The 10,075-nt window shown below is 53.8% G+C and overlaps 1 protein-coding gene across 1 annotated transcript; it reads left to right on the top strand.

Annotated features, from left to right (window-relative positions):
• The first annotated feature begins 3,659 nt into the window (after positions 1–3,659).
• Positions 3,660–8,657, top strand: LOC141953486 (keratin, type I cytoskeletal 14). Its single transcript, XM_074892089.1, has 8 exons — positions 3,660–4,217; positions 5,940–6,022; positions 6,304–6,460; positions 6,725–6,886; positions 6,981–7,106; positions 7,229–7,449; positions 7,811–7,860; positions 8,380–8,657. The coding sequence occupies exons 1-8, from the start codon at positions 3,705–3,707 to the stop codon at positions 8,475–8,477; spliced, it is 1,410 nt and encodes a 469-aa protein (XP_074748190.1). The 5' UTR covers positions 3,660–3,704; the 3' UTR covers positions 8,478–8,657.
• The last annotated feature ends 1,418 nt before the right edge of the window (positions 8,658–10,075 follow it).

Here is a 10,075-nt window from a genome sequence, read left to right as displayed (position 1 = left end):
AGATAGGAGAGAATTCAGGGTTTTTTTCCAAAAAGGATCCCTGCAGTGCCTCATCTGCACCACAAGCCGAGGTAGAAGGGACGCAGGGTCTGGCGGGATCCCGTGCTGCAGCCACCAAGCTCTGCCCAGTGTCGTCCGGGGCTCTATCCCCCGCCCTCTGCAGCTCGTGCGGGGCATCAGCTGCCCTGTGCACCCCACGCCGAGCCCTCACCAAACCGCCTTAAAGTGCTCCCAGCATCCCCCAACCTGTGGCTTTGGTTCTGAAGCTTACTGCTGCCCAACAGGGATCTCATTTCCACTCAGATCCCACCGAAGGACACGTACACACAACCCAGGAGCGCTGTGGTCAGGAGAAGGGCTCCCCCGGCTCTGCCACGGCACGCGCTCACGGTGCCTCGTGGATGGGCCATGGGTGAATAACGGGGCACAATTCCTGACCCGAGGCACTTCCAGCCGCAGCCCCACAGCCCGCGCTCTCTCCGCTCCCACACCCCGGGACGAGGGACCCCGCACAGCACGGGGCCTCTCCCCAGAGACGCTCCACGCCCGGGGCTGGGTGAGGGCAGGCGTCGAGCAGCCCGGGCTCAGGCGCCTGCGAAGGGAAGGGACAGACACAGCCTGCAGGTAACACCTGGGGCTCCCCAGGTCACCTCTGAGGGACCCCGCGTTCTCGCCGTGGATGGCGCAGGGATCGTCACCCCTCTCGCAGCTCCTCCGAGTTCCCCGCCGTGGTCGTGCCCCTCCGGCTGCCGCCCCTGCGACACCCGGCGCGGGGATGCCGGAGGTACCTCGCTGGAATTCATCCTTGCTTTAGATTTTTCTCCTGGAAAAGTCTGGGCACACCTGTGTTGCTATAGAAACAACAAATAATACTTTGCTAACAGAAGCTAATTAATGAGTAATTAAAACAGGGGATTTTGTTAGCAAAGCATTGCTACTGCTGCTACTGCAAATTGCGAGGGAGGTGTGGAAAACAGATGTTGATTCTCTCCTGCCTTAAGCATTAATAATTAGTCCTGACCTTAAGAAACCCGTTGAGGAGAGAGCTGCAGGTGGTGGCTTATGCAGACAGGCAGCGGCAGCTTGAGGCAGGTTTCAGAAAGTGGTATTTTATTCCAGAAAGAAGGTTTGACTTCTCAAGCTACGCTGAGTTCATCTGACATAAAAGACCCCTTTAGACAGAGACATTCAGGTGTGGCTTTTCAGCTCATTTTAGGGAACTTTCCTATGATAATCTGATAGTAGGGCAAAGTTTATATGCACACTAAAATAAAGACAAAAGTGGTTTTGTTCAGGTAGTTTCATCTACCAGGTCTGCTGATGTGTATGTCTGGAGCCAGAACTTCTCCTGGAGTAAGACAATATTGTGTGTTTAAACATGAATGTGCTACCATGAAATTACTGCTATGCCCTAGAACTGGCATTCTGATTTTGAAATGTATAAAAAATAGGCTCATAGTGTGCATGTGCTCATGAAACTGGGGCAGAATCTGCTTTAATAGCCAGCCTTCCCTTTAAAAGAGAGTGTGATACAAACAATACGCAGTCATTTGTGGTTGTGTTCAATGGGAGATCATGTAAATAACATAGTAGAATTTTTAATATGTTGTTTCAAGTCTTAATTAACACTTCATGATTTTAATTGCTGCCTTGTGGCATTATCAAAATATCAGATATTTTGGGCAATGTGTATTTTTATGACACAGCAGTTAAATAGGAAACAAAAGATGAAAGGAAAGCAATTTCATGTAAAGAAAAGCTGTTAACCTTGTAACGTTGAGACAGTCACTTGTCCTACAGCCGGGCTGCGGGCAGCTGCGCGCTCCGGCCGGCCGAGCCAGGGCCTTCGCTCACGCCAGGGCTGAGGGTTTGGACTGGCCTGGGGGCTCTGGACTGGTTTTGTCATGGACGTTCCCCTTTCTCCGTGCCACCGCTGCACGCAGCACGGACAGCCCACGAGTTCTGCCGGTCTGCATCACCTGGGTGAAGGTGAGAAAATGGAGATGTGGAGAAGCACATTCCTTGGAGCTGCACATCCCAGCCGCCCCCACGCTGCTGCCCCGCTGCCATCGGCACCTGGGGAGGACGAGCGGCAAGTGGGCGTCCCTGGCTCCGCGCCCCGTCTCCTGGTGCTGACGCGACAAGAAGATGCTGCCGCCAAGAGACTGAACCTGTCCTCCAGCCAGAGCAAACACGGTGGAGATTCCAGTTCTCCAGTTCTCCGAGTCGTACAGACTTGTCTCCGTTCACCAGTGGCTTCTCCATAGCAGCCACCTCCTGATAGTCCAAGGACACATCCCACTCCTGTACCATTTCCAGCTTTCTTCAGGTAGAGGGGAGGGAGTTGTGCCCTTAGAGCTACTCAGAAATGTGCCTCTCTTGCTTATTTCCAGACTCTTCCCCCCCCCCCTTTGGCAAATGATCTAAGGAAGAACTTGGCTGTTGGGGAGGGGTTGTTGGGGCCTGTCTGCGAAGACAGTCAAACACTTCACTGTGTACACACATGAGAAATATCTTCTCCTCCACACCCTGCATTATTAGCTAGTGACACTCAGATCTGCGGTTTCTGCCCGTGACGCAGGTCAGCACGGAGAACAGAGCTTGACCATGCCTCCTGCACTCGTTTTTTGAGCCTTTCTGCTCTTCAGAGGCAACCGGTATCTCTGCTGAAGCTCTGTTTACATGGGAGCTGTAAATTCCAAACTCACACTGAAGTTGTCTGCCCTGGTCACGACTAACTGAGATGTTCATCACAGAAAACATCGTTAGCATTAGCTGCTAAGCTCTGTTCCTGTCAACTTTGTGCTCTTGTTCACAGTGCTTAGAGATCAGGTTTTTTCCTTACATCCTTCATCTACTTTATGCTATTCCATAATTTTTCCTGGAGCATCTCATAGTTTTTAAGTTACGCCAGCTAGTAGCCATACCCTGCCCTTTCGGAATGGTTTGCCAGGCTCTCGTCCACAAAGAAGAACACAAACATCCACTGCTTATTGCCTTCTCATATTCCTCCACCCTTGGGTGGTCTCTGAAGTGAAGAATTGAACAAGCCCTGAAGCATGAACTCCCTTTTCATTGCTTTTTCATTACAGAACATCCCTCTCTCTGTGGATAAAAGAGCGGACTTGTATTTCCAGGACGGCAGCCAAGTTCCTTCTAGCACCATTGTCCTCACAGGGCTGTAGATGAACATTCAGGGCTCCAGGACACGGCTGCTGTCCCTGCAGGTGTGTGTGTGCAACCTAAGGAGAGCCCGGACCCTGTATAGCTGGGACAAAAGACAGTAGAAGGGATGCTGACATGCTCCATCGAAATGCTCTCTGAATAGCTCTATTTCAGAGCTAACAGTACAAAGCAGTATTAAAATGTAGCCCTGAGCAAGGAGCGTCCTACTTTGAATCACACCTGACTATTTACTTGGAAACGGAAGAAGCATAAAGACGCCCTTTGTGAGATAAAAAGTTTCTAGTGGAATATGACAAAAAGCATTAATAGAACAAAGGCAAAAATGACGATTCTGGAAGTTGGCTCAGATTTTAGGAGTGATGAAAATCATCGGGAATGCAACAAAAAAAAAAAAAGCGCCGGCAACGCCTCCCGCCCCGGCTATAAAGGGCTCCAAGGCAGGGGGAAGCGAGCACTCGCTGCCTGCGCTGCCGAGCCGGGTGTCTCTCTCCAGCCCTCCAGCCCCACCAGCCTTCGCCATGAGCACCACCACTGTCAGGCAATACTCCTCCTCCACCTCCCTCAAGGGACTCGGTGGCCTGGGTGGAGGCTCCAGCAGGCTTTCCTCCGTGCGTGTGGGGGGCGGAGGGTACAGAGCCCCCAGCGTCCACGGAGCCTCTGGCAGCTACTCTGTCTCTTCCCGCATTGTCTCGGGGCTCGGAAGTGGCTATGGGGGCAGCTACTGCAGCAGCGTAGGAGGGGGCCTCGGCGGTGGCTTTGGGGGCAGCTATGGGGCTGGCTTTGGGGCCGGCTTTGGGGCCGGCTTTGGAGGCGGCTTTGGAGGCGGCGATGGCATCCTCCCGGCTGGCGAAAAGGAGACGATGCAGAACCTCAACGACCGCCTGGCTGCCTACCTGGACAAAGTGCGTGCCCTGGAGGAGGCCAACACGGACCTGGAGGTCAAGATCAGGGAATGGTACAAGAAGCAGGGACCTGGTCCAGACCGTGACTACAGCCCCTACTACAGGACTATCGAGGAGCTCAGGAACAAGGTAGGATGCTGCCATTACCAAGACATCTTCATTAAAGACACTTTTAAAAAGATGACCCTGTTCCTAAAAGCTGAAGGGAAGAGTACAAACAAACGACAGGTAATTGGTCTGAGATGGGAAAGGAGCATGCTTGGAAATAACTGTCATCATTTATGAACAGCAGGTCCTTGGTCATGTCCTCCACAAGGCACAAGGATGGGTTTTGTATTGAGTTTTTCAGTGTAGGGAGAAAGATGGGGCAGGAGAGCAGGAGTCAGCGGCTGTCAGACGCTGGTTCAGGTTGCCTGATGCTGCAGGGCGGGCGCTGCCACACCAGCCATCTCCCGCCTTCCCTCCATGCTGCTTCTGCCCCAGGTACCTGCTCCCCTTGGCAGGCTCCTGATTAGGCACTGCAGGCAGGGACACGTTATCTCTTTGGCACTGTTCACTACTGAATGATATGCAAATGGAGATGCTAAGTCGTTCTCATAAATATCCTACAAACCAGATCTTTTCTAGCCTGATAGGAGGCTCAAGGTAGAGGTTAAAAAAGAAAGAAACTGCCCAATGGGCAAACACAGACATGAGTGAAATGCAGGAGTCCGAACAGGCTGTGGTGGGTGGCTTCAGAGGTGCTGAAGTCAAGTGCGTGCCCCGCTCTAAAATGCAGCAGATGAAATCATGGCCAAGCTTGTTTCTTTTTTTCCCAGCAGCTCCCTGGCTGATTTTAGGCAAAGGCCCTTGAACAGAAGCGCCAGAATCTGCCCTTCCCCTCCCACCCGCCACCGCTGTCCTCCCTCTGCCCACATTACTCATCGTGGTGACAGCATCCCCAGCAAGCTCAGGCTTGGCGGGAGGGGCGAGGTGTGGGCGCAGGGTAAGGACAGGACCCGCTCTGGGAGGGTCGATGCCTGGGGAGTGGGGCAGCAGGCTGAGGGCTCAGGGCTCAGCCCCGGGGGAATCACATACCTACAATTGTTCAGTTCTTTAACCCTTCTCTTGGGCTTCACCTTGGGGTGAAGGGCTCTTGCCTTCATGCACAAAGTTCTCTTCAGATTCCAGGTGTGCTCTGATCTGGCGCACAGACACAGGTGGAGGCAGAAGCTGTCTCCAGATTCCAGAAGTGCTGGGTCTCACAGAAACCCTCTGCTCGTGGGAGGGAGGCAGACCCTTCCCTCCCCTCCCGCACCACAGCTGGGAAATTACCACATCAATATTCCTGGATTATTGCTTGGATATCCCCTGAAGCATCAGAACTCAGGGAGAGCTTTTTATTAGCTTGTGGCTACAGAAATTACTGCTCATTAAATGGCCAATCATTTTCAAAATCCCAGAACAAGAATTTGTACCTCAGGTGTAATTACGAAAGCCAAACAATTCAGGCACAAGGCACTCCTTCCTCAACCCCTTCTTCCTTCTCAGCTGGGCTGTTCAGCATTGCCAGACAAAGCCAGGACTCTGAGCGTGGTGTGAGTGCCTGGAGATGCCGCTCCGGCGGGGACAACAGGCTGTGGCACATGTGTGTGCCGGCGTCTTCACTCGACCGGAGCAGCGCCAGCGGGAGATGGAGCACGAGTAGCCCGTCTCTCTCTCTCTCTCTCTCTCTCTTTGCAGAGGCCGTGTGGAAGTTCAGCCCAACGTGTTCAGTGCTGCTCCGGCCCTTCTGAACGGGAGCTCAGGCAGCAGCACACCATTTTTTGGGACTACTTTTTCACTCTTCTGCTTTGTTTTATCCCCTGCCAGATTCTTGCTGCAACTGTCGAAAATGCCAACATCGTCTTACAGATTGACAATGCCAGGCTGGCAGCGGACGACTTCAGAACCAAGTGAGTCCAAGGCCTTTGAGAGCTCGTATGAGAAGGGAGGGAAGAGCTGGTCTGTTTAAGGCTCCTCTTCACTCCACCAGGTCACTGCTCACTAACAGTGACACTGGGAATGTGCCCCTCTTCCTGGACACAGCATTGCCCTGACAATCCTGCACTGTGGGGAGCTGTGCACGCACATTTAATAACAGATGCTTGGCAGAAATACGCCAAGCTGGGGAAGGAAACAAGAAAAAAACCCGTATCAGCTGGGCTCCACAGTGCAACTGTGTGTGTGTCCCCAGGTTTGAGACGGAGCAGGCTCTGCGCCTGAGCGTGGAGGCCGACATCAACGGCCTGCGCAGGGTCCTGGATGAGCTGACCCTGGCCAGAGCTGACCTGGAGATGCAGATCGAGAACCTGAAGGAGGAGCTGGCCTACCTCAAGAAGAACCACGAGGAGGTGAGCACAGAGCCAGGCTCAGACTGGGACTACAAAATGTATCTTGCGCACAATGGGAAGAGGTCAGGTCAGACGTGCAGGAGTGTCTCTGCAATTAGGGCCGTCAGGAGACACTTGAGTGGGTAAGGGGGAGGGAAACAATTCTTTCGGCCAGGCCTCCGGGAGGACGTCTGGGGGGTTCATGTGCTGGGTGCTAAGAAATCTGCTGCGATGGGAATACACCAATTTCACTCTGATGTGTCTCATGTGTCTCTCATGTGCCAGGAGATGAACGCCCTGCGCGGGCAGGTGGGTGGAGAGATCAGCGTGGAGATGGATGCTGCTCCTGGGATCGACCTCACCAAGATCCTGGCTGAGATGAGGGAGCAGTACGAGAGCCTGGCGGACAAGAACCGCAGGGATGCCGAGCAGTGGTTCTTCAGCAAGGTGAGCCGGCCAGCCGGCAGTGCCGCGGGGCGCGCGGGACCGGGGCTGTGCCCGCTCGCCGGGGCGGTAACGGCACGGTTTTGCCTCCTCGCAGACGGAAGAGCTGAACCGGGAGGTGGCCATCAACACGGAGCAGCTCCAGAGCGGCAAGACGGAGATCACAGAGCTGCGCCGCACCATCCAGAGCCTGGAGATCGACCTGCAGTCCCAGCTCAGCACGGTACGAGGGGCCGGCTCCCTGCGGGGCGGGGGGCTCGCAGGAGCGCGGGCCGGGGGACGCAGGGGCGCTCCCATCCCCACCGCCCGCCGCCCCCCCTGAGCCCGTCCCTCTCCTCTGCGCAGAAAGCGGCGCTGGAGGGCACCTTGGCCGACACGGAAGCCCGCTACGGCACCCAGCTGGCCCAGCTGCAGGGGCTGATCACCAGCGTGGAGGAGCAGCTGGCCGAGCTGCGCTGCGACATGGAGCGCCAGAACCACGAGTACAGGGTCCTGCTGGACGTCAAATGCCGCCTGGAGCAGGAGATCGCCACGTACCGCCGGCTCCTGGAGGGCGAGGACGCCCAGTACGTAGAGGGGCTCCGCTCGGCAGGGCGGCTCAGGAGGAGACGGGTGATACACACAGAACCTGCTGCTGGGGACTCGGTCCCGTTGCAGCATCCAGGGTTGGTCTGTACGTTCACACCAGCCGCAGGTCCCGGTGGTTCTGTCCCCGTTCCCTGCAGGGAGATGCTCTAACGGGCACTGGTCGGTGCTGGAAGGGGCAGTGGCCCCTCTGCCCTCCTGGAGACACCAAGTGAGGCGGCAATTTTAGCAGCTGCTATGAGCCTTTTCTGTTTTCCTCCTGCCTGAAATCAGAGCCTGTGTACCAACAACAAAAAAGAGTTTGTCCCTAACCTTTTCTCTGTTTTTCTCCCTCTCTTGTAGCATCTCTTCCCAGTACTCCTCCGCTATGTCCTCGCACTCCGGCAGAGATGGTAAGAACCTGTCTTGCTGCGCTCATTTGTAACAAACAGCTCGAGACCTGCTTTTGGAGCAGCTGCCAGACTGACGGGCTGAAGTCACTCCTGGGGTGTGCTGTGCCACCTTGCTGGCTGATCAGAGTGACAGCAGTGGGGAGAGCTCGGGTGCATCTTACAGCTGCTAACCACAGGAAAAAGCTGTCGGGAAGGGCAATACCTTGCACTCCTTTACCACAAGAATGATTTGACCTGAATGGGCCTTGTGATTGAGCAGCCAGCGTTCTGGCTTTACACAGACCTGAAAAATCAAACGACACCACACGTTTAAGAAGTGTGACTTCTCCCTTCTCGAGCTTTCCCATCAGCCTGCTCTTCCCTCTTCCTAGCCAATGCAGGGTTGTTTAAAACGGCTTTTTCCAGTACCTTGTGGAATTTCTGACATCCTCCTGAAGAAGATGTAACATCTGACAACGTGTTAAGAAATTTCTCTCCCTCCTGCCCTCTGAATAATTGTCCTCTGCTTTCCTTCTGCAGTCACGACATCTTCCCGTCAGGTCCGCACGATCGTTGAGGAGGTGCAGGATGGGAAGGTGGTCTCCTCCCGGGAGCAAGTTGCGCTCACCACTCGCTAGGAGGACAAGCAGCTCCAGGGACCCTCGACCCAAGAGAGCGGCAAGCTGCCCCGAGCACTCTCTGAGGGCGTATGCGATGGGGTCACGTCACAGAAAGCAGTCCGCTTCAGTCATCTGCTCCTCCTTCCTCTACTACTCTAATTTCACGCAGGTGTCATTGTGCACTCTGTACACATTTAATAAAGCTTTTTTCCTCTTTCATGCAACTGCAGACTTGTCTGTCACTGATACATGATCCTTCAAAGCCTCAGGGTTGTGTGTTCGTGCCAGGGAAAGTCCTAAGAAACCACAAGAAGCCAGCGAGAGGAGGGGAATGGAGGGATGTGGGTTCCACCTGGAGCAAAAATAATTCGAGACAGCTGTTTCTACTGAACTCATTGCTTGTAAATACACGGGACTGACTGAGACATAAAACAGATAAATTTGATACAAAATGAAGGCAATGATGGAAGGACGATGCTTGAGGTCAATGTGCCACACAACTGATAAATAAAGCCAACAAAATAAAGCTCAGTTCTGCAACTCTTGGTATCATAAAGAACCACTTTCTCCTGTAAATTGAACTTCAATGACTTCAGCAAGACAACTACTGTCACGTGCACCATTCTGAGGCACGAGCACACTACCAGACTGGTTGGCAAATCTTATACATCCATGCCTTCTGTCTTATTTGACTGTTTAAATCACGCTGTCAGGCACATGGTACAAAAACTTCATACAGGTCTTTTCATGTTGCCCGAGGGCTGCACGTAACAGCTCTAAAGTAACCACTGCTTAATCCGCAGAGGGATGAGCGGCAATAATTTTTTATCACTACAGCATCTAGCAGATCCCTGCTAAAATCCTTGAAACACACGCGCCAGTTGTCGTACGCCAACGCCTGCAGGCAAGCTGCCAGCCGGGATCAGGGATGCGGCTCGTGCGCTGGCAGCCAGGCACCACCTCTGCCTTTGCCCACTCCCCTCCTGGAGAGCGGCGGCGGAACCAAAGGACGCCGCACTGGTTGCGCATCCTCTGAGCCTGTCCCATGGGTGAGAGAGGCGAGGAAATCATTTTAGACCCAAAAGCCTGATGGAATCCCTTAGATCCCACTTCATGCTTTCCAGCCAGTGGTACCTTGGAGCTCCGTTCAGCCTTGGGTTCAGATTTGGGCCTAGACAAAAGGAAAAGGTAAAAGCTTGCAGTACATAGGCTCCCCTTTGCTTATAACCACGAACAAGGGGCTTCTGCGGCTGAAGTCAAGCCCGCCCATCCCTTGATTATTATTGATGATTCATTCTCCCGCAGGCTCCACAAAGGCGTTCTGGCCCCCAGTGCCCAATGGCAAAGGCAGCTCCCCGGCCTCTGCGGAGTCGAGAGAAGAGCTGGTGATGTCATGTGGGGCATGACAAGATGAGCAAAGGAGAGGAAAGGTGATCGAAGAAGTGGGGAACCTGCCAGGTCTTTCCAGAAAAGGGAGTGTGAAGAGATGTTATCATTCTGTATTACTGTTCAGCAATTACAGAGAAGGGCAGGAAATGAAACGCAGACCAGAGTGCAGAGTTCATCGACTGTATCATGCTCTGCTCTTTGCTGGAAGAACAGACCTTCCTTGCAGA

This window comes from Strix uralensis, chromosome 22, assembly GCF_047716275.1.
Source record: "Strix uralensis isolate ZFMK-TIS-50842 chromosome 22, bStrUra1, whole genome shotgun sequence".
NCBI lineage: Eukaryota > Metazoa > Chordata > Aves > Strigiformes > Strigidae > Strix > Strix uralensis.
This window is presented reverse-complemented; position numbering and strand designations above follow the sequence as displayed.

Bases quoted from the DNA above. Each gene is read 5' to 3' on its own strand.
- LOC141953486 (XM_074892089.1), top strand. From the start codon at position 3,705: ATGAGCACCACCACTGTCAGGCAATACTCCTCCTCCACCTCCCTCAAG. The intron at 4,218-5,939 runs GTAGGATGCTGC...ATCCCCTGCCAG, and splicing joins TCGAGGAGCTCAGGAACAAG to ATTCTTGCTGCAACTGTCGA. The intron at 7,107-7,228 runs GTACGAGGGGCC...TCCTCTGCGCAG, and splicing joins TGCAGTCCCAGCTCAGCACG to AAAGCGGCGCTGGAGGGCAC.